This window comes from Melospiza georgiana, chromosome 4 (genome assembly GCF_028018845.1).
Source record: "Melospiza georgiana isolate bMelGeo1 chromosome 4, bMelGeo1.pri, whole genome shotgun sequence".
Lineage (NCBI taxonomy): Eukaryota > Metazoa > Chordata > Aves > Passeriformes > Passerellidae > Melospiza > Melospiza georgiana.
Genome location: NC_080433.1, coordinates 70,276,795 through 70,301,195, shown reverse-complemented (window position 1 = coordinate 70,301,195; position 24,401 = coordinate 70,276,795). Strand labels below are relative to the sequence as shown.

The 24,401-nt window shown below is 38.9% G+C and overlaps 1 protein-coding gene across 1 annotated transcript in view; it reads left to right on the top strand.

Annotated features, from left to right (window-relative positions):
* The window catches only part of SEMA3C (semaphorin 3C), a 113,536-nt gene extending 89,348 nt beyond the window's left edge, over nucleotides 1-24,188 (top strand). The window contains exons 12-17 of the mRNA XM_058022315.1: nucleotides 9,402-9,490; nucleotides 11,452-11,493; nucleotides 12,765-12,922; nucleotides 15,738-15,805; nucleotides 18,612-18,742; nucleotides 20,588-24,188. Coding sequence (XP_057878298.1) covers nucleotides 9,402-9,490; nucleotides 11,452-11,493; nucleotides 12,765-12,922; nucleotides 15,738-15,805; nucleotides 18,612-18,742; nucleotides 20,588-21,001 — 902 coding nt within the window. The 3' untranslated portion in view covers nucleotides 21,002-24,188. The remainder of the gene's footprint in view (nucleotides 1-9,401; nucleotides 9,491-11,451; nucleotides 11,494-12,764; nucleotides 12,923-15,737; nucleotides 15,806-18,611; nucleotides 18,743-20,587) is intronic.
* The last annotated feature ends 213 nt before the right edge of the window (nucleotides 24,189-24,401 follow it).

Sequence of the window (24,401 nt, the reverse complement as noted above, 5' to 3'; positions counted from 1 at the left end):
GCCAACAAACTCACATGGGGCTGGGAATAACCATATTGTTATATTATATTTAGGAAGCGGGTGCTAAAAAATCTCTTAAGAATTTCAGGCTTCTATGGGGAAAGGATTAAAAGTAATTCTCTTCACTCTACTTAGAAGAACCTCTTCAGCAGGGTGCCCATGTGCCAGAGGAAGCCAGCTGCACACTGTGCTGTGTGTGCAGAAGTGTATCCAGCAAACAAGTTGATAGAAAGGATTTTTTTCCTGTATTTGGCTCCTTTTTTAAGTACTGTGCCCAGCTGAGGGCTCACCAGTACAAAGAAAACATTGACCTAATGGAGCAAGATCACTTGAGGGACTGTATGATGTGGTGTATGAGAAAAAGCTGAAAAAATGGGTTTATCAGGGAAAGCTAAGGGGAGGCCTTAATGCTGTTGACAGCTATCAAATGGGTGGGTACAACTACCTAGTGGGAAAAAAACAAATGGGGACTCTTCTCAAGGTGCTCAGTGCCAAGGTGAGGGATTTCACACAAGTTGCTGCGTGGGACAGTGCTAATAGATATAAAGGAAAAAGGTTTTGCCATCACCATGATCAAACAGTGGAAAAAGGATCCAGAGAGGTTATGAATTCTCCATGTTCAGAGACTCAAAACGTTCAAAATCCAACAAACACAGCATTGACCAGCCTGCTATAATAGGACTTGCTTTGAGTGTGGGGCTGCACCAAATGTCTTTTACAGGCTGCAGGTTTCTGCAGTTCAGTGAAAGGAAAACAAAAGCACTTAATTCATGTTTGGTTATGGATGGAGAAAATTAGAAGGACTAAAGCCCAGCAAGAACTCAATCTGGTTACTGCTGTAAAAGGCAATAAAAATGTTTCTATAAATAAATTAGCAGTAAAAAGAGACTTAAGGAGAATTTCCATCCTTTACTGGAAACAGTGAAAAGGCTGAAGTACTTGATGCCTTCTTTGCCTCAGTCTTTAGTAGCAAGTCCAGTTCTGCAGGCTCGCAGCCCTTGAGTTGGAAGACAGAAATAAGAAGCAGAATGAAGCTTCCATAATCTAAGAAGAAGTAGTCAGTGATCTGCTACACCCCTTAGACACACAGGAGGCCTTGGGGCTGGATAGGATCCACCCAAGGATACTGAGGGAGCTGGCAGAGTGCTCTCCAAGCCACTTCCCATCGTTTAGCAGCAGTGCTGGCACACTGGGGAGGACCAGCTGTTTGGGAGTTATGTGATGCCCATCCACAAGGAGAGCCACAAGGAGGGTATGGGGAGCTACAAACCTGTCATGCTGATCTCAGGGGTGCAGAAGCTTGTGGAGCAGATCAACTGAGTGCCATCACATGGTGTGTGCAGGACTACCAGGGGTCAGACCCAGCCAGCAGGGGTTTGTGAAAGGCAGGTCCTGCCTGACCAGCCTGAGCTCCTTCTGTCACTGGGTGACCCTGCAGGGGGTGAGGGAAAGGCTCTGGGTGTTGTGTGCCTGGACTTCAGCAAAGCCTTTGACAGCATTTCCCACAGCATTCTCCTGGAGAAACCAGCTGGTCATGGCCTGGATGGGAGCACTGTTCACTGGGATAAAGCTGGCTGGACAGCTGGGCCCAGAGAGTGGAGGGGCATGGAGCTACATCCAGCTGGTGGCTGGTCCCAGATGGTGTTCCTTCAGGTCTTTCCCATCCTAAAGAATTCTATGATTCCATGTTTTTCCACCAAACCTTTACCAAGTCTCCATCTGATGCCGAGTGAATGTTTAGTATATGATAAGGCATAGTCAGGGCAATGAATTATTCAGAGAATTTAGTAAGTTTTTGATCTGGATATTTTTGTTTTCTTGACTGGAAACTTGACAAATGAGTCAAGTATTCTTGACTCTCTCCTATCTGCAGCTGTTGGAAAATACTAAACCTAATTAGGACAGAGTTTTCTACAAGGTGGGCTCTTCCTCTCCTGTCCCTCTCCCCACCACTAACATCAACCCACATTTTCCCTTTAGTTCCATTAATGCAGATACAATTTTTGACTTAGTGAGCTGTTAGGATATTTTTTCTCATTTCCTGCAGAAGTCTTCCACTATAGAAATATCGGAAGTGTTGATAGAGAGCATCCTGCTCTTGTTACACAACTGCAGAAGAAAACTTGGTAAAACAGAAGTTTTACTTTACTATTAGTTTTCTTCCTTGACAAATCACTATATTTAGTCAAAGTAATAGATTGGTAGGCTAGTACAAATCTTTCAAATGAGCATTTTATTTTTTTTCCCAATGTATTGTGGTGCCATTGTTTGAAAATGCTCTGTAAGCACCCAATGTTATTTGGAGGCAAATTCTACTAAAGCTTAGTGGAAAAGATTGAGACATAAGTTCCAAGACCATATAGATTGTTAATGTAGCAATGATAGTTAAAGCTGGAAAACTATTGAAAAGCTGAAATGTCCTTGAAATCACAATTTGGTAGTAAGCATTTTAATAACTCTGGAAGAGGTAAACATAGGTAATTTCATTTTATCCTTTGACGACCATCTGACTCTTTTTAGGTGATGAATGTGGCCTCGTACACACACGTGATCTGTTAAAAACTAAACATAGCTCAGGTTGTTCTTATGTTAATCTCCTCTGTGTACCAGCACAGGACCCATCATGGATCAGACACAGAAAGTGCAGCTCTTGATACTTTATATTCATTGCTTTATCTTCTTCATTACACTGGAGACAAGGATCATTTTCTGCTTTCTAGTGAGTTGGAGGGCAGGCATTATTCTTCCTGAGCAGGGCACAGGACATTGATACCTTCCAAGGTCTTCCTCCAAAGAAATCGTTGCAATGCAAGTTACTGCATTTCCCAGCCCTTTAAAATAAAAGTGATCAAGTTTCAGCCACTGAGAGGAGAAACTTGTTTTCTTTATTCTCTGCTTTCTGTGAGACTCAGGAGGATTTGATAGAGATATTAAGTGTCTAAAGGAATGCAGAGGGGATTTGCTTTAGTGTCAGTTCATCCCAGCAAATGCAAAAACCACATTGTATAGGAGAATTTCATGTGATAATTTCCTTGGGAGCCTGGAGCCCCACAGCCCGAGACAATGGGTCTTGACACCTGGTGACAATTACACTCAGCTCAAATGATGAGTTACTGCTGCTGAACTGAGATGTTTCCAGCCATGTCTGTCACTGTCAGTGACCTGTCTCATGCTTGAAATCAGAGTGTTTTATGTCTTGCCAGATGCAAAGCACACAAAATGTTTAGTTTTTCCTCTCTTCCTCCTCTATAGCCTTAGTAATAAATCAGTTCCTGAATGCAAGTGAGGAATAACAGAAGTACAGAGCTCCAACAGCCCCAGTGGTTTCCATCATGTGGCCATGGCACAGGAGGGCATAGGCAGCTCTGTAATTTTTTCACCTTGGTGTGAGCTAAATGTAGTGTTCCCTTTGCTCCCCTAGACAGAAGTGCTGTGCTCAGGGGGCTGCTCCAGTCCCAGAGTTAATGCACTGGTCTTTGTCCCTTGCTTACCTGCATAGCAAATAAAATAAATCCAGGAGCAGACATCGTTCATGTGGCATTCCATGCTTTTCAAATTATCACAATCTCCCATTTTTCCTCTGTGTAAACATGGAGACTCCCAAAGCACTTCACAAAGCTTGCTAGTTTTGTTTGGTCTCCACTAAGGGATCTCTCCACCCCTGACTGGCGTGAGCTGACTTGGAGCAAGGAGCAAGTCTGGACTGGTAGAGAGCAGTGCTGCAAGAGAAGAGTGTTGTCTACCTACCTTGTCTTCCCAAACAGAAACCCAAGAGTTAATTTACTTGGAAAGAATATAATCACTCATTTGCATATTTGACTGGAGTAATTCTGATGGTGTTTTTTCCATGTGCAATGAGAAATAATATATTCAGTTAGAGAATTTGGGATTAGAGTTCTGTTTCAATTATGCCATTTCTGTAATGGGGCAGGACTCAGTCCTGAGTTTTTGGGATTCACCCTAGAGTTGTAGTGTAATTTGTGTACTCATTTCAGTTACATCTAAAGAACCTGAGCTTTCAATATTTTGTGTTCATCCTTTGGTAGATTGTTTTCTAGCTGAGTTTTAAGACAGCAGTAAAACACCATGAGAACATATTTGTGAGATTAATATTCATTTATTAAGCATGCCACCTACTGCTTGCAGCACGAAAGCCTTTGGTCAAAGTACACACAGATTGCACAACCAAAAGATTATTCATGGGGGTTTTTTTATTGCTCCTGGTGTTATGAAAATATTTAAATGTCTGGGTCAAACTTGGGTACATTAAACAGCTATGGACACCAATGGGATTTTTTTCAGCTTCTTGCTATCAAGATATGATATGTGTTTCTGGAAAGAGATCTAAGTTACTGTCATAAAAAGACCCTACAGACTTCAATGTGGCCTATTGAGATGATTAATGTCAGCCACATGCATCTGATGTGGCATGAGGCTGATCGATGTTTCTCATTATCTTTTCTCCTCTGATGAAACATTTGTTTTCAAAGTCTAGATGCATTAAGTGCTTCCAGAGCATAAGTTTGCAATATTCATTTTCATGGTGTTGTATGATGGCTGTCTTTTTGGAAAACTCACCCTTGCTGACAACAGTAGCCTCCAGTAATGCCATAGCCAAATGATCTACTGATTCTAACTGAGAGATAATCTGGTCAGAACAGCAAGCTTGCCTCCCATAGTTTTCCTGGCTGCAGCTTTGTGACTCGGGGAGATGATGTTACACAACAGTGGCACAACAGGCGTCAGACACAATTTCCTTCTTCCTTGTGGTCATAGTGCCTGAGTCATTCATAACCTTTTGTTGACCTGTTCATCCAAAGCTTTTTCACAGGCTTTTAAGGTGATATGTAAGTTAAGAGGACATGCCTCTACCTGCTTCATTTCCCCTGTTCAGGTTTTATTTCAAGCAAGCTCACGCTGTGTCCCAAAAGATCGACTGAGCCGGGGCCGTACAAAAACTTCACCCTCAAGTGCGATCATTCGTATCTGTCTTTTAGTTCTTTGATGCAGCTTGAATTTTATGGAGTTTCACAGAGATATTATGAGCTGGGAAAAAATTGCCCCCATTTGACAGATGAGTGAGCTGAGCACAGAGAGGTTAGTGGCCACGGTGGGAGCTCTGAGTTACAGCAGACACAGAGTGTGGGAATGTGGCTGTCAGCCCTGGCTGCTAACCTGCCACCCTCTCAGGTGCTCTGCTGAGCCTCAGCCTTTTCTCAAACAGACAGATTTCAAACATTCTACGAACTTTTTGCTTTCTTTTTTCTTTGTAAGGTTATTTGTATACATCAGGTTCAACTCAGATAAGAGGCCAGAAATAATTAGCTGCCATTAGGCTGACAGGTAAAACACGGAAAAGAAGTTTTTAGAGGGTCTCCAACAGTGTCAGACATATCAGGGGCGGGGATTACTGAGGGAAGCCTCTCAAAACTCATATCAGAGTAGAAGTTGGTGCCTATTGAGTTATTTTTTTATGATATGGAAAATTTGGGGGTTTTATTTGTAGCTCAGTTTGTCCATGTGATGTGGCTCAGGGGTAAATGGGTCCCAGCTCTCCTTGAGGCTCACATTACTGACAGCTGCAGTGTTCACTTAGAACTGGGGAAATAAAAACTAGTCAAAATTCAGAGAATGAGTTTTATACTCAGACCTTCTGATTCAGTCAAAAACCTCTGTATTTTTCATGGCTTTTCATTAAGCTTTGCTTTTTCCATTGCCTGTGGTCAGGCAGAGCAGGAATTAATGTAATCAGTCACAGTCTAACTGGTATTGATGAAGCTTAGCTGATTAATATCAGTCCAGAATCATGTCTTGCATTTCAAGAAATATTATTATAATTATGATGATGATGATTTGTCTCTTATGCTTCCATTCCATTTATTGGAATGCCTTCCTTCTTCATTTATTTCCCACTCTGAATACATTCTACACCTTTTTTTTTAGCCTGCACTTTCCCCCCTTGCTGTTCCCAGTTTCTCAGTCCTCTCAGAGGGAATGTGATCTCAGTGCCATTGTCTTTAATGTCAAGCTGGGACACCTCCATTTGTGAAGCAGGTTTAAATGGAAAAGCATTTTGAGTCACTCCTGTCCTCTTGCTGTCAGCTTGAGGGAGGTTCCCTTTTGTTTGTCCTTCTCCCCTTGACTCACAGACTGCTGAGCTGGTGCGAGGCTGCAGACAGCTCCCAGTGAAGAAAGTGGTGAGCAAAAATCAGCTCTTCTTTTCTAGTGGCAGGTTGATATTCTGGAGACATAGTAGCTTTTTCATGACTGTGTAAAACCATAGCAATGGACAACTGTTTTCAAATGGATTTCTGGAAGGAACAAGTAAATGGCAAAGGAAACCATGTTGTTCAATTTGATGAATTTTAAGAGGATTACCTTCTAATTTCATACAATGATCAAACATGAAAAAAATTCACCTGCACTTGTTTGATGATCTCTAATGCCTGATTTACAGCATAAAATATTACCTATTGTGAAATATACTCAGAAACAGCTCAGACACTGCTTTGCATAAGTCTCCTGCAGTGCTCAGTGCTTCATCCTTTCCTCTGACCCAGGGAATTTAGTTCCCTTTTTTCTATTAGCAGAAATAATCAAACATGATTTTTGACAAAACTCAGATATACCATAAGCTTTCTATGTGAACACCTGTAAGTGACTTGATTTGTGAGATACAAGTTTGTGTTTATAGTGGAGACAGCAGTGCTGCTGAGAAAGAAATAAAAAGTGGGGTTTGGGGACAAATATTTGCTTTTCATTTATTAAGGAAAAAGCTGAGCTACAGTAGCAAGACTATTTTCAGAAGCAATGGGAGAACTAAAGCCTATAAGCTGAGTATTTTTGGAAATGTTTATATATAGGTGTATAGAGAGATATATATATGTACAGACTAATAGAATCCCTTGTTCTAACAAATTTTATTTAATCAATAGCTTTCTATTGCCTACTTGAGTATTTATTTTAAAAGGTGTATTAAATCTCCTTTAAAATGATGGAACATTCCTTTCTACAAGTATTTGTCCATCATGGTACAATACTGAGTCAAAGCAAATGGTAAAATCCTGAGTCAAATGGAATGAATAGGAAGGTAAACAGTCCTTCACTCTGTGTGTTCTTCTGGGGTGTGACACAAAGGCAGATAGGAGCCTGCTCTACAAATAGGAGAGGTTATTAGGACACAGGGATTTGGCGTCAGGCATTATCGGTATTTTCTGTGCCCATGCCCAGGATAAAATCTCCCCTCAGGTTCTGATTTCAGTTTGGGGCAGTGTTTGAGGACTCAAGACAATGTAGGAATTTTAAATGTGTGGCATGTGCTAATGGATCATTGACATAAACCGGTTCTTCAGAGGCTCAGCAGCCTTACATTCCTTTGCAGGTAAGGTCACTGTCAACATGCTTGGTGCCCTGTATGTCAGGGTCACAGGTACTTGACACTTTGCAGGCAGCTTCAAAAAAACACCACAAATGGCTGCAATCCCTTCCTGCACTTCTGATTATTTTGTAAGGTAGATTCTAAGTTAGAGAGAGAGAATTGATAAAAGAATGCAAAGAAGCAGAGGCAGACTGGACTGAAGCCATGTACATGTGTAAGTGGGTTATTCCCTTAAGCAGGAGAAGGAATACACACAAACCCTTTCTCCTTTCCTCTGAGGGAGGCATCTGCAGCAGTTTAACACTTCTGTGGATCCTGGCAGTTAGTAAATCTCGCTCAGGTTCTCATAGCTTAGCTAATACTGGCACCCAGGCTAGACCACAGCTGTGCTATCACAAGATTTGGTTGCAGTGCAGTTTCTTCAGAAGGAACTGTTTTATCATGCCATTGTATAATGAGAATAAATGTCTCTGTAGAAAATTCTCATGAAAAATTCATGCCTAACATGCCCTGAGCATGTACCCTTGATAGCTACACATTTTTAAGTCTTGTCAGCTTTCAGTTTTTCTTTTTCTTCTTTCTTTTAAAAAGACAAAATATTGCAATGTGCTCTCTGTGTGTGGGCAAGTGATTAAATATCAATATTCTGGCTTTAAACCTTTTTTTGTGGTAATAATAATAACAACAAGTGGTAGTAGTAGTAGTAGTAGTAGTAGTAGTAATAGCAGTAATAGTGGTGGCGGTGGTGTCTGGCTTCCTTGAGTGAAATAAGGAGATGTAAATTATTTACAGTAATCATCTTACCCTGCAGCTCTAGCTATAGAATTTAGTCACTGAACTTAAAGCAAAAATAAAATTGAACTTGTCCAGTTTACATTGTCTTCATTATAATTTGCCAAATAGGAAACTGAAATTTCCTAATAAATGTAGATACTTGCCTATTTAGTGCTGTGCTAATGTTCTGTCAACTGCACAACTCTACATTGCTCTTACAACTTCTGAAGGCTGAACAGAACCTGTACCATGTGTTCTCATTCCTCAGAATCAGTATTGAGCAGATAGATTTATTCTACTCAGTTTAATTTCTAGGTCTTTCAGGTGAGAGGAATTCTATGTGCTTTTTCCAAGTTAAAATGCTCATTCTTGTGATTATCCCACAGTCTGCCTTTTCTGCCACATCAGAAATACTTCATTGGCTGTCTCAGCCTGTAAGAGCCTTCACAGATGGACCCCTTCATCACACATATTCTTTCCACAAAATAAATTTGGAAAACTAATCACAAATTCCCCTTTGGTCTCACTGATCACATCTACCCTGCAAAAACACTGTCATTGCCACATATTTCTACTCACTCCTTTGTTCTGAGTGGATTTGTGAGGCTTGGAGCTGGATTTTGAGAGGGAAACCATGATACAATAGCTGAAATATCTTCGCCTTGCTTTTTCTTTTTATCTTACAGAGCAAAATATTAACTCCTACCAATACATAATTTACTTGATTATTGGTTTAATTTCATTAAAAAAAGCTTTCATGTTAGTGTGTTTTCATCTAGATAGAGTTATTCTTTGGAAGATTTACCTTTCATGGAATCAGTTATCCAAGCATTTTGTTGTCAGATATGAATATATCACATCCTGCAGTAGCTCCCTTTTACCTGTTTAAATTGTGTTTTACTTTAAGATTATTAGGATAAATTCTGCTTCTGTGTGTCTGTACAGCAACAAAATATACTGATTTTGATTGATCTCTTGGTATCGAATGGTAACAGTAATGGTAATAACTTAAACTTTATCATGAGTTATGTTCATATATGGGAATAATACTGTGATAGTGTTCCTGTGTGATGAATCATCTCATCATTCTTACTGACTCCAAACTGTAGAAATTACTGAACATTTCTTACCTTTCTCTGTGTCATTGTGCTTTCTTTGATGGTTTCCTTTTATAATAAATAAAAAAAAAATAATTTTTTATTTCTCCCTCTTTGTGCTACATGGTCTCACTTGTTCTCACCTATTGCAGATCAAGGAACCGTACAAAAAGTTGTTGTCCTACCCACCAACTTCTCTGCAAGTGGAGAACTCATTTTGGAAGAGATGGAGGTTTTTCAGGTTTGGCTTTCTCCTTCTTTTGTTTTTCCAGTATGTATGTTCACACAAACACTTTGTTCTAACAGACTTTGGCAAGGGCAACGGTGATTTGGTAAAAGATCAAGTAAATGAGCATGCTGTCAGTTTGATAACCACATAAAGATTACAAAATGTTGACTGTTATGAAGGCTAGAGCTAGCTGAAGCCCTTTTTTTCTCCTGTATTTCAGTTGCCTATTTTTTATGTTGATATACTGGCTAGAAGGGTTTTGATAATCAGTTTTTTAGGAGGTCAAGTTCTAATGGCTTCCAGAAGGAGACTTTTTCCATTGGCATTACTGTAGAGGCTGTTGCTGTGTATGGCTGGAATTTCAGATTTCTGTACTTTGATTATCTGAAGATCTTCCTGGTTCTCAGTTGCAAAATGAAATCAAATTAGTGTTGTTTTTGCTTAACTCCTGTTCTTCAAAGTCACATGCCTCTGGAGCCAAGAAAGCTACAAGTTTAAAAGAACAGAAGCTGAAAAGAAACACAAAAATTACAGGGAGATAAAAGAATAGCCTCTGTCAATCACTCTGGCATGTAACAGTTGTAATAATCTAAAGAAAATGTTCACCCTCATGTTGAAAAATCCCTCTCAAATATTTGGATGGGCTATTCTTAAACAGTAGTCTCAAGGCAAGTGGTATTATGTGTCTATAAACTTAGTTAAGGATTTTGTCATGGCCTTTTCTCTATCTCATTGTCAGAATACAAAAAGGAAAATTTAAGCTGCTTTACTGAGGCAGCATTAATAGTTTCCTTAAGAAAAGGAACACTCAGAAAGGCATCTTGTTAATACTCATAAAGGCATAGCTAGTCTTCCTAGGCTTTTGTTGAAGATCTCCTGCTAAAAAAGATATATGTGAGTGATATTACTTAAAATTCACACTCTTCACCAAGAAAGTGCAGATTCCATTTACTGAAACATAAATTAATACTGCACAAGGATGGGTGGACTGAGAGGCATCTCAGCCTAAACCTAGTTTCTGGGCCTCTGTGCACAGAGATCCTCTTCCAGAGCAAACAAAGAAAGGAGAATGTGGCATCAGGTCCAACATTGCATTTGACCTGCAGACTCCAAACAGTTCCTGGAGCAGCTCTAAGCTTCTCCAAACCTTTGCCAATTCACATGACTCACAGCCAGATTCTCTGGTCCTGACCTCCCTGCTGTGTTGTGGTCATCTGCAATTAATCCTGGCCCACTGTTATGGCTTTCCTTTGTGACTGAGCACATGCTGAACCGTAAAAAAATGCTGAACATTTTTATTACCATCGATTTTATCACTTGTTTGGATGTACATAATGACTTAAGGCCAGGAAAGCAACAATTCCTTTTCCAGGTCTTTAATATTTGATTTGGACACAGACATTAATAGAGTGCTCTGATGACACACAGTAGTATACAGTACTGTCTCTGGGAAAGAAACATTCGAGAACACTTATGCCATTTTAAAATAGTCTGGTCATTGACAATCTGAATTTACATGCTGCATGGTAACCAAACTGCACGCACTGTAAATAACTTGTATGAAAAGAATTTTGTATTTTTATCTGGATCATGTGGTAAATAATCATGAGCTATTTCATGATTTTTCGTTATTATCATCATTAAAGAAAAAACATTTCCTATTACAAAGTTAAAGTAATGGCTCTTCTATTTCTGAGATAGCACAGATGCAGGTTAATTATAAGTATACAAAAACCTTTTAGATACATGTAATAACAATGTGGTTGAGTTTCAGCAATATATTTTGTAAGACATTAATTGTTTACGTGTCATTTGTTTAGTTCTGAAAATAGCAGTACTTAGTAGGAGTGAGTGCTCTCTTTTCAGGGTATAAACATGTATCATTTTCTTAGATATGATTTAGGTTTTAGGAACTTTTAAATGTTAATTTTGGGACAAAGTTCTTGACAATGATTTGTTACTCTGTCTTTCAGAGTAATTCTCCTATAACATCAATGAAGATTTCATCTAAAAAGGTAAGGCAAAGTGGAATGCCTGCTTAGTGCCTATTAATTGACAAGCAAGTTGACTAAGATGTTAGAATATCAGTTCTTGTGGAGCACACTAAATATAGGAAAGTTTTCCATATTAAGTACAGAAAACTGGACTGACGTTTACACGAGCTGTTTATATGCCCTTGCACTAAGATAAAACAATTTCTATTCATTATGTATCATTTCTAATTAACTGAAAGTGTCAGGTTTCTTGTTTTCATTTATAATTAAGGAATCAAAAAAAAAAAAAATTAGAGAGGAAATTCACCCTCCCTGTTTTTTTCTCTAAAGTCCCAAATAGAAATTTTTCTTTGGAAGTCTGTCTGATCAGTGTAAAAAGGCAGTGTTGGAGCTGTTGGATCCGTGGTGCAATTGTGCATGTTTGTTTAGTAGTAATAAACAATGGCAATAAGAATGATGAAAACAGCTGAGAGGATTTCTGCTGAAATGCTTAACACAAAGGCTGAAAATGTGTATTCTATGATTTTGCAAGTAAGATGTTGCTCAATATTTTACAAAGCTACTACTAAGTAAATATTATTCATTAAGTTGATTTCAGTATGCTTTTTCATTTTTATGACAAGAAGATCAAAGGAATTTCAAGGGGTTTTTGTTCAATATTAATTTCTGTTTTTTAGAATGATTAATTGTTTTTTGAGTAAAACAGTAATTTTGGCCCAGGTTTTGGTAATGATCTACACCCTTTGAACTTCCCTTGCAAAAGCTCTGATTTATTATGAAAGTTCTTTGCGCTTATTTTTCCAGGTATATGAGGCTATCAGAATCCGGCCATAAGCCTCAACGTAATCTCTAGGTTTTACATCTTGGAAATGTATGCAATGGAGGATACAACTAGGAACTCTGCATAATATTTATTGAAGTGATTGTGTGCAGAGAAAATACTTAGTTCAAAGGCTTGAGCCAGTAATCCTCGCTGAATAAGAACCAAGTTCTCAAATCTGAGCAATATTAGGCCAGCCTGTCTGCCCCAGAACAGAACAATGACACTCAATGTCCAAAAAACCATTAACATTCCCTGGTGTTTCTAGGTGTTTTCTAGCAGGAAGGTGGAAATAATAAGAATCTGTTCACCTGGGAGATTTCTGTTGATCTTGACTTTAGATGTATTTTGGCTCTGCTCTTGGCTTTGAGTTAATTCCAAAATTAATTGAAAGGTTTTTTTGGGTGTCTTAGCCAGGTCTTGGGTGAAACTCCTCCACATCTGAACTGAATCCTCCCATTTCCTCCTGCAGCAACAGTTGTATGTGAGCTCAGATGAAGGGGTCACGCAGGTTTCCTTGCATCGCTGCCACATCTACGGGACCGCCTGCGCCGACTGCTGCCTCGCCCGAGATCCCTACTGTGCCTGGGATGGCAACTCCTGCTCCAGGTTTTATCCCACTGGGAAAAGGTGAGCAGTGTTTAGCAGGAAGATGGCTTTTGTTCTGAGGGTTGTGATGTGATGGAAGAGTGGGATTTCATTCCTTTCATCAGCATGTACAAACAACACCCCCGTAGCTGTTGTGCCTGGAGTTATTCATCACCTAGGACTGTATGCTGCAGGAGTGTATGGTAAAGAGCTTGGCTTTTCATATTCAAAGTAATGGATGGAAAAAGAAAGAAAAGGAAAGAAATGGTTTCTTAATCATAAATATTAATCTTTCTGTCTCATGCACACAAAATCAGTGAGACATTTGTTCCCTTCATTTAAATTCAATTACTTACTATGGATGTAATTATGATAGCCCTAAATACAGCAAAAGATCTTTCAGGCTGTCTGAGGAGTAAACTCATTTATATTTTTTTTGTTCCTCATTTGCTCCTAAGTGAGAAGAATTATTTTCAGGAAAATTTTAGGCAAATGTGATTTCCATGTAATGCCTGTGGATTTGGGCTTTTTGACATGAGGTTTATTAAAGCAGACAGGGAAAGCAATTTCTGTTTAATTTGCAACAGAACTAATAGTCCATCTCATAATCTTATGCAAAACAGGAGTCTCTTTCCTCCTCCCAGGGGAAATATTTAATAGCAGAAGGCTGTAGTGAGCTCTTGTCTTAATAAGATTTCACTTCTTATACAAACAAAGCTACAGAATACACAATGAACTGTTACTGCAGAGGGGACAAATCTTTCAGATGTATGCTCTCTACAACTACCTGGAAGGAGGTTGTAGCCAGCAGGGATTGGACTCTTCTCCCAGGTGACAAGCAAAAGGACAAGAGGAAACAGCCTCAAGTTGTGCCAGAAGAGGTTTAGGTAGCATATTCTAGAATCACAGAATTATGAAATATGCTGAGATGGAAACTGGGACCTTTGAGTGCACTCCCTGGCCCTGCACAGGACACTCCAGGAATCACACCATGTCCCTGAGAGCATTACCCAAACACTTTTTCAAGGCTTGGTGCTGTGACCACTTCCCTGGGGAGCCTGTTCCAGTGCCCAGCCACCTTCTGGATAAAGAACTTCTCTTGATATCCAGCCTAAACCTGTGACTGTGCTCAGTATCTGCACCTGAGATGCAGCTCAGAGGGCCATGTACAGTCACTGAGTTTTGTTCCTGTTCCTTCATAGAGGGAGACAGTTGACAGAAACAGGCAAAGTTTGGATCTGCTGATAATAATGCCATCCCCTGGACAATTGTTTTTGTTATTGCAATGTTTTCTTGACTCATTCCTTACCTGAGATTAAAAGGTAAAGCCCAAACTGGTCACGTAGCAATTGGTGGAGTACATGGGGTTGTTAACTGCTTCCATTGAGAATATTCAGCCACCAGTCTGCAGACTCATTCTTTTCTTCCATGGAACAAAGGTCAGAATGTGGGGGAGGAAAGAAAAGAAAAATCCCCAAGTCTCAGCCCACCTAACTCCTACAGTAACACAGCTGCCAAAAGGTACAAGGAGCAGTCAGGTACACCCAGCCTGTGCAGTTTCCAGTTTGCCATCCCTATTACATACACCCACCCAGGGTTATTTCCACTGGGGCTTGCTTTCATGCTGATACTTTGTTTGCAATTTGCTCCTTATGTCAAACCAAAATAAACACCTCTAACTGTATGGAAAAAAGTCTGGTTTTCATATGTGAAGGAAATGAGTTGTCTCTTTATCTAACAAGGCAAATTATGAAGGAGAAAACATTGGTAACTAGATCCAAATCCCATTGTCTAGACAGTAGTTTCTGCTGTATGAATTTGCTTATTTGCTTCTTTTGACACTTCTGTCTCCTGTGAATTACTGCAGTTCCTCATACAACATTAATTTACCCCAAAACACCCTATGGGTATTACCTTTATTTTCTAACTGCCACCTTTTTTTTTTTTTAATTAATATCTAAGTGCTAAGTTCTCATTCACAGAACTGCTTTATGCAAGCAATGTGTCATCTCTGACAGTTTGGAGCAGCTCATGGTAGCACAAGAACTCTGACATTTACTTAGAAATTCTTCATGACCTCCCTTGACTCATGTAAATAGTTCACAAGGGTTAAGACCCCAAGGCATAAAATGAAATGTTTTTGATGGTAAACATAAAAACTTTACTTGGAATTTCAGTAATTACTCCTTTGAAACAACATTGTTCAAATATTTCCCTTTCAAACAATGCATGGGCTCAGATGACAGGGGATTATGAGCACTCTCTGTGTTTGTGGTATACCTATAGAATCTTAGCTCTCCACCATTCTGGATGAATACTTCAGTCACTCTGCTATGAAGGTGGCTACAGGCACCAAAAACAAAGTGCTTGGAGCTTCTGGTAAGCTTCACTTACCACGTGAAATTGAGGTAATTTTTATCATAATTTTGTGCTGGTGTGTCAGATATGAGCAGTATGAATCTTGTGCATCTCATTGTTAGCTGCTTGCCTGTATGAAGAGTTTCAGCTGGAGGTTCTGGCTTTGAATGCTGGGTATTGTGAGTGAACAGAGATCTCCTTCATTTATCACCTCTGATCCTTCCATCCCTAAACCTCCACTGCACAACTGCTTTACCTACAAAAACTGCACCTGTTTTATAAGCTTCAACAGATGCTGCTTCACCTAAACAGTATCTTCACACCAACAAGCCTGCCAAGAGTAAAGCACACTCACCGTAGGTCATGAACTATCCCTAACATTTGATTTAGTAAAAAAAAACAAAACACAAATAAAAAAAGCAAATCCACAAATAAAAAAAAGTGGTTATTTTCAGTGTAGCTATCTTGGAATAATATTTTTTTTTACAAAATATTGCAGGAGGAGCCGTAGACAAGACGTGAGACATGGAAACCCTCTGACTCAGTGCCGAGGTTTCAACCTGAAAGGTACTGTAATTTAGAGATTCTCATGCTATATAAAGAACACATGGTTTTCCTTTATATGATTCATTGTAACTGGCATTATCAGTTTGGTTTACTGGTAAAGCATAATTATTTTCCAAGTCTGAGTTCTGTTTTGATTTGGTTTTAGCACCTTCCTTGCAATTACATGAAACTTGAACATACATGATAAAATATTGAGACATTAAATACATAGTTCAACATACTTGAATTGAGAAGCTGACACTGTTGATTAGAAAAAGGTAAAGTTAGTTTACCTTGGTTTCCCTTCAGTCTTTATTAATGCCATTTCATTCATTTAAGCTTTGGACCTCCAATTTTTTCTGAATATTTGATCCCATACTGAGTTTTGGAGCACACCTTTGAGCAAACAGCAGGATCTAGGCTGGCCTGTCTGTTGATTTATGATTATTCCCTTATCCCTTTATATGAGGAAAAAAATGATTCCAAATTTCTTTGTGGAGTCTCTTATTTCCAGCCGTGCAACTGTTTAGTCAGCCTGGCCAGGGGAGCCAAGGCTTTGCTCTCCCAGCAAGCACTTTCTCTAGTTTGATGGATACCAGTCAAATATGCCCAAAGTCATAGGAGTAAACACATATATAAAGGCAATTCAATCCTCTTGAGCCCCCTGCATGTCTGAGCTAGCCAGTGGCAATGGATGCCATCAGACCAAGGGCACACAGACAATTATGCTCCTTTCACCTCTATTATGAGCCTGAATTTTGAAGTATGTTCTCATCTGTACCACCTGGTGACCAAGTAATAGAGCTGATTGTAAATGTTTTTATTGATGTTTTTCTAATCAAAGAACAATGCTTTAAGAGTGACATGTGAAAGGTTCTGTCAATAACAATTCTACTGAAACAGTCTCCACTGGTTGTTGGAAGAATCTCCTGGATCAGCAAAGACCACAGCAGTCAGTTGGATGTAGATCCCTCTGCTTAAATGAGTCAGTATTGGGTAATTTATGTTAAGCTGAAGAGTTTGAGCAAGTAATTCCAGGAGATGACCCCAGTTAGAGAATACACCTGAGCTCTGAGAGATCCACGTTGAAGCAACTTGAGCTGTGTCTTCCCCTGCAGGCATCTGCTGAGACCTCCCACCCATTATCTGTCCTAAGGGTGGGTGTCTGTCTCCTTCCATTTGGAAAATGTGAGAATGTCAACTGTCTGCACTCTAGCCTCAGGGGGGATAATTGTTTCAACCTTGACAGTCTTGTGAAGCAGGTTTCTTGTTTTCCAGCCACTTTTGCAATGTGGATGTATTTATAGGTTTAGGTATTTTAACATCTTTGTAAAGGAAATTTCGGTGGCAGCAGTGGGATATAGGGTAGGTAGATGACAGTTGTTTCCCTGGGAAAAAAAAGATGAAAAGAAAGAGCAATTTAGACACTTGCAAAATATAATTTACAGCCATTTATAGCAAAATGACTGTGTTTGGGGAAAAAAGTGAAATCTACTTAAAGGACAAAAGAGCAGAGAGCCAAGCAAAGCCAAGGAATCTTCCATGCTCATAGAGAACCATCATGCTGAATCCAAGTCTTTAAACATGGGAAACCTCTAAGCACATATAAACTTAATATTTTTGGCACATTGTTATTTTTAAATAAATCATCAAGAACTAAGCAATCTTGTATGGTTTCATTTCACGTCTATTTAACATTGTTAGGTTTATGTTAGCCCTTATAGCCATTACAGAAATGCATTTTGAATGTGAAGTATCTCCACATTATTCTCTTAGAAGTTGTAATTGGTTTTGGTACAGCTTCCTAAATGTGCTGAGGGACTAAAAACAGGCAAAGTCTCCTTCCTTCAGAAGAATAGATTTCAATTTCACATATCAGTTGATGAAAGAAACTGAAAAGAATGGGAGATAAAGTAGAGTCTGAGAAAAGCCAGTCTTAGGACTGTGCAAGAACAGAATCAGATTTTTGACATACAGACCTCTAGGTATTTGCAGTTCTCATATTATTTCAATAACTTCCATTGCTTCTTTCTCAAAAATAAAAAAATGTATTTCATATATGAGACAGGCTTTTCAATCTGGAGCTGCTTTGTTTTGAGGACCAAAGCAATAAGCATCCAGAAGTTCCTACTGGTGACTGCCAATTATTCACCTATGGGGACTGTAAAGGGGCACAAGAAGTCCAAGTGATGACATATGCTCAGCACTTGCCCAGGCGTTGCTGGAGTGCTATAAATCTGTCTTTCTCCCTGTTGCTGGCCTGTCTACATATTCATCACATTTCAGGTTGAGAGCCAAGTCCCTTCCATGTGTTGGAAGAGGAGCAGATGAGCAGGAGCCCAGCCTGCCCCCTCTCTCCTCCCTGGATGCTGCATGCAGCTGGAGTAGCTGGAGCCTTCTTTAGGGTGTGATGCTTTATTTTGGTCATACAGCCTTATTCCCCCAACTCATAAAAGGTGAAGAAATGCATTAAATGCTTCATTCTCTTTTGGAGTAGTAGAGAATGAGATCATTTCACAGAAAAATATCCCTGAGCTCAGTTATCCCATCAGCAAAGTTTATCAGCCTAAAGGTGTCCTAGTTTCTCAGAACAGACCATGTCACTCTGAAAACATTGATATTTGAAACTGAATGTGCTTCTTCACATTCCATTTAATTTATTTGAAATTTTTTCCTAAAAAATATTTTATTTTGGCCAATATCAGAATCAGGCATACTTCATTTAATCTGTATTGCAAAGAGTTACATGTTTTCTTAATCAAATCACCATTCACAGTATCCTGACCTGTTTTCTTTCTTTCTTTTTTTTTTTTTTTTCTCTTTCTAGCATACAGAAACGCAGCAGAAATAGTGCAGTATGGAGTAAAAAACAACACCACCTTTCTGGAATGCACACCTAAATCTCCTCAGGCTTCTATTAAATGGCTGCTACAGAAAGACAATGACAGGAGGAAAGAGGTGAGCTATGTGAACAGGAGCTCTGGGAGGATCCTCAGTCAGCATGACATTCCCTTCCCAAATAAAGGGAGGGAACAGGTTTTGTTTTTATCAGGCAGTCTGGCTACAGTGAAGGTGGAGAATTTGTGTGGAGGCAGGACAGTGACCATCATTTACTCATATGAATAAGAGCAGACTCAGTAAGCTGAGACTTGATCCTCAGCCCCACAGATTTCTGTCAGATCAGAAGAGCTACAGAAAATTAAAGAATCTTTGCTTCACACCTTACTGATTGCAAACTGAAGGTTTGCAGCACTAAGAACTTCTTATTGATCTAAGGAAATATGCATAAAAGCAAGAACTTGTATAAAGTTCAGGAAGAAGTCAGCATGCAGTAGCTCCTCTGTGCTATTGCAGAGATAAAAGGCAAAAGTGGGAGAAATGTGAAAGGTTTCTTTAGCAAGAAACTAGTCCAGGCTAAGAACACGTATTGACAAAAGCATTTCCTCACCATGGTGCAATCACATTTTCCATTACTGCACTCTCTAAGGCTCTCGAGTTTCAGCACGGTAATATACAGTATGATTGTTTATGGGGAATGTTCCTTCCTTAAGCAATATAAAAGGGGAAAAATCCATTGCAAATCCAAGGCACTTACTATATGAATAAAAAGAAACATTTTTCAAAAGGAACTTTTAAGTAATGTGGTGTCTGTTGATAGGTTATAAATACTGTAAAGTATTATTCTCCTGTCAGGCCATTTTACAAAAACAGAGGGGAATTACAAATGTCTCACTGAGTTTTCTAACTATTCAAAGCCATGTCTTGGCAATAGGTGCCATTCCTTAACCCATTGCTCCAGTAGAACATCTCCCTTTTTTTGTTATGTTCAGTAAATATATTGGAATCGATGCAGTTTCATGGTACAACAGGCTGAATAAAGCAATCAAAGTGTTGATTAGTTTTCAAGCTCTCAGATGTCTGGAAATCTTCTACAATGTCTACAAAAGTTTACAATAGCAGAATACCATAATAAGTAAATTAGTTCCCAGGAGAACCAAGTATAATGCAAAGTACAGTAGCAAAATAGAAAAACCATTCAGCAAAATACCAGCAGTGGTTTCCTTTCATAATGGATTGAACTAGCAATTTTTAGTTCATACTGATATGCAAAGGGACGTCTGCACATTCATTTATAATTGGATGATAACAAGCTCTGGTAACTTGCTTCTTTCAGATGATGTGACCATCTCCTGGGACAGTGCAGAGTCTGAAGCCAGAAAGGAAATAGGAGAGTACCTGTGCTCTTGGTTAACATTGAGCCAAGTCCCACTTGGGACCACTGTGGTGATAATTTTTATAGGCTGCAGACTCTGCAGAGCAGATAGAGTTCTTCAGCAGCAACCTGCTCAAAGTCAAAATATTTAATGAGAAGACACCTTGAGTTCAATGCCAGATTAGCCTCCCTGGTCCTACACCTTTCTTCCACTCAGCAGAACTCTCTTGATGCTGAGAGAGACATTCTCAGGAGTGCAACAGGGCAAATAAAAGTTCATTTTTTCAACTCCACTATTCAAACATTATGAAAACTTCTATTTCATGTGGCTTCCAGATTTTCATCTTTGCCTACATCCTGATCAAATTTATTCTACACATAAGAAATAAAATTATTTAAGTCATTTTCTTTAGCAACACTTGCCTTCTTTGAGGTATGCTCTTTTCTAAAGGTGGTCTCTTGAAGATAATTATATAAAAATACAGTAACTTCAAGAAAGTCATGTTTGAAATGAAGCTTACCAAAAGGTGCAGTGCTCTGTTGTTCCATAACCTTCCCTAAAAGGTTCCTTCTGCCTTTCTGCTCTGCAGGTGAAGCTGAACGAGAGGATCATAGCTACTGAGCACGGGCTCCTGATTCGCTCCGTGCAGGACAGCGACCGCGGGCTCTACCACTGCATCGCCACCGAGAACAGCTTCAAGCAGACCTTGGCAAAGATCAACTTCAAGGTGCTGGATTCAGAGGTGGTGGCTGTCATGACTGACAAGTGGTCCCCTTGGACCTGGGCCAGCTCGGTGCGAGCGCTGCAGTTCCACCCCAAGGACTTTGTGGGGGCTTTCAGCCACTCGGAGATGCAGATGATCAACCAGTACTGCAAAGACAGCAGGCAGGCAGGGCAGCACAGGGAAGAATCCCAGAAGATGAGAGGGGACTACACCAAACTAAAGGCCCTTATCAATAGCAGAAAAAGTAGAAACAGAAGGAACCAATTACCTGGATCTTAATTTTATTTTGTAGTAATAGATATTTTTGTCCTCAGTGTAGGGGGCTTATATTTGTCTATTGTGAACAAATTCGTGCAAATCTGATAAAAAATTAAATGAAATTCCAGCAAGACACATAAAAGATCTGTCTCCCAATTAAATGCAGTGTAACATAAGAAAATAACTCAGAGCATTTCCTTTCCTAGGTACTTAGTGATTCAAGCCTGGGCTCTGTCCTAGAAGAAGCACTGGGTATTCATCTTAAACTAGATTCACCTTTAACATCTCAGTATTTAATTACAGCTGAATAGAAATTTTTGCAAAATCAGTGCATTGTCTTGCAACTCTGCACCAACTAGACTGGTGGTGAAAGAATCTGGGTTAAGATGCATACTTAGAGTAGGATGGTACTAAGATTTCCTTGCACTGTGTTTAAGAACATGAGTTTCTTCTTGTTTACTGCTCAATATTGGGTTTACAGCTTTCACTCATCGATCAAATCATGTGAATGCATGCAGCCAGGAAGCAAGTAAAGTCTAGTAGAAATGTTTCATTTGCTCAGAGGTCAAATGAAGGAACAAACAGAAGAAAAACAAAGAATTTATACTTTATCAGAGTAAGCACTGATTATTGTGCATAGTATGAGTTGTAATAAATTAATGAGTTCTGGAATGTAACTTAAAATATCTCTGCTCATATTGATTTTTATTAAAATAGGGAGTCCTATAACACTACATAGCTTTATAAGTGGCACAGAGGTAACATGAGAATGTTCATTATACATACAATTTTGAAAAACACCTAAGTGACTTAGGTATTTTAGCTACTTCTCAAAGGATTACACTCCAATTTCTTTTCAAAGGACAGAATGTAGATATACAATATAGTGCTTGTTCAGAAATGAAAAATATAGATTATCTTTATTCTGTTCCATGATTAAATTGGAGCTAGTCTGCAATGTGGAAACAAGTCATAAGTGTCTTTGAAATTTTTAAAACATTATTTTTTCAACTGTTTTCTCAAAGTTGCAAATATTTTAACTAGAATTTTCTAATTAAACCATTCCCATTTTCTAGGTTTTGTACCCTTATTCTTTTCCATGTTATTTTCCAAATTTGCTCCTATTTTCAGTTCTCTGCTAAAAAGCAGATCAGGAAAAGAAGAAAAAAAAAAAAGGAATGAGGGAAAAATAAGACTGAAAAATGGGTTTGAGTTGAAAACCAAAAACTCTAACTTGAGAAGCATGTTCAAACAGAAATCTTTTGTTTAAGAAGCAGCTGTCAGGTCTGATGAAGCAAGTTTTGTTGAAAATTGGGTAGGTGTACACCAGGTCATCCTAGGAAAAGCAATCACTTTTTTTTTTTGAGCAATGCAAATGCCATAAAGAGGGGCAGATCATCAATGCTTTTACTATGTAAGTGTTCTGGAAGCCAGTTCAAAACAGTCACAGGGATTAAAAATGTATGAGTACCCTAGAAAAATCACAATTATTTATGGCATTATACAAAAATATAAACTGATGTTCAGCTCAAATCTGACTTGTTAAGTTATAATTCTGCTTCTATTAGAATTCTCTGGGATTAACTCTACAGGGCATGGGGAAACACTTCTGGGTTTGTGCCTGTGTGAATTCAGTTTAATGCAATGGAGGTAACACTGGTGTTTATCTGCCATTAGCTGGATTGTCACTTTATCACCACCTCGTGAAGGACAGCTGGGAAATGAGCCCTGATCACACCATTTAAACAGTCTCTAAATCCCTTTGATGCTGCTGGGATCTCTTTAGTTTAATTTGTGTGCTTACTGCTTGCATGGCAGTGCCAGCCTGCTCATTATTGCCATCTAGTTAAGTGCTCTCCTTACTCAAGGCCTCAGCGTGCATTTCTGCAATATTTAGGCATTAATAACTAAGGTCCTTCTTATGGAAAACATCAGGAAACTTTCTCTGACCTCCATGAGATGGAATTTGGTTCCAAGAGCTAGCAAAGTAGGTTCTGGAGGAATCTGGCGCTTTTTTTTTTTCCCTTTTTTTTTTTTTTTTTTCCTTTTTTTTTTTCCTGAATATGACTGACTCCTGAGGTGTGTGACAAACCAAAAATCAAGTGCCCTGGTCTAGAACTACCTCCTGGAATGACACTAGTGCATATTCTCTGTGTGCTGCCATGCTCTTCCCATCTCCCCAGCAGATTCACTGCAGAGTTAGTGTGGTACTAATGCCTGTTGTGAGGATCAGAATTGCTTCCAGATGGAATACAGTGATTAATAGGTGTTTCAGGGTACAAATTGCCCTTTAAGTGGTTAGGTACAGTGATATTTTAATAGGCCCCCATTAGGCCTCAGAAATTACAGTTACACTGTTTTCGAATTTCTAATAGAATATTGGCAATAAGGGATTCCATTAACACAATCAGCATAGCTCAGAGTTTCGTGTGATTATAAAATAATATTTTTAAAGCTGCTTCATATACCATTATTATGGTATGACTGTTTAAGGGATTACACTTAAACTAACATTTTTCCTGCTGCATGAGATCTCCAGTATATAAATATAATAAGCTTCTGTCAGTGCATAACTGGTCCAAGCTTCCATGCTCTAGGAGCCTTCCTGCATGTATAGAGAAGTCAGGAACCAGATGCTCAGCTGATATAAACTAATGTAACTTCCCTGTTGTCCTTACAGCTACTGGGGTTGATACCAGCTGAGTGTTTGACCTTAAATGTACAGAATAGACAAACTGCAAATTTTGTTTAAAGTAGCCCCTCTACTGTAGGTAACACCAAAATTTAAGACTGTAATATTATTTGTGCTATTTAATACTTCCTATTTGGAGGATTTCTAAATAATGTATATAATTTTATTCCTTAAAAAAAATGCACAAGCAAAATTACTTCTAGGCATAACTTCACCAAATGTAAAGATATGTTCTCTGCCAAGAACTTCACTGTGTACTGGTATTTTTTTTTTTTTGCCTTCTTATTTTGTGTAGTTTGTAAAGTTTGCTGAAATCTTGACCTAACAATGTGTTCTTTGCAATTGTTGTTACTGTAGATATGCGTGTTTTATTAAGAGAATCTTGGTTTTAAAACTGTAGGTATGTGTATAAGTTCCTAGCATGATGAAACTGTCATGACAGTGAATATGCATCATATAGTGTGTAAGGAAGAACAAAATGTAGTTTAACATAGTGCTATTTAATTGAATATCTAAAATGCCCAACAAAATAAAGTGTGTTGCAACATTTAAAAATTTGTTGGTTCCCCCTTATGGATGTGCATTAAAAAATAACTTCTTTTTTTTTTTATTATTATTATTAAGAAAAGAACCTGAAAAGCAATTCCCTTGATTTTCCAAATAAGTTCAAGAAATTATTTGGAGCATCAGGTATTGTAGCTGGTCAGTTCCCAGCCCTGCCTGGACTGA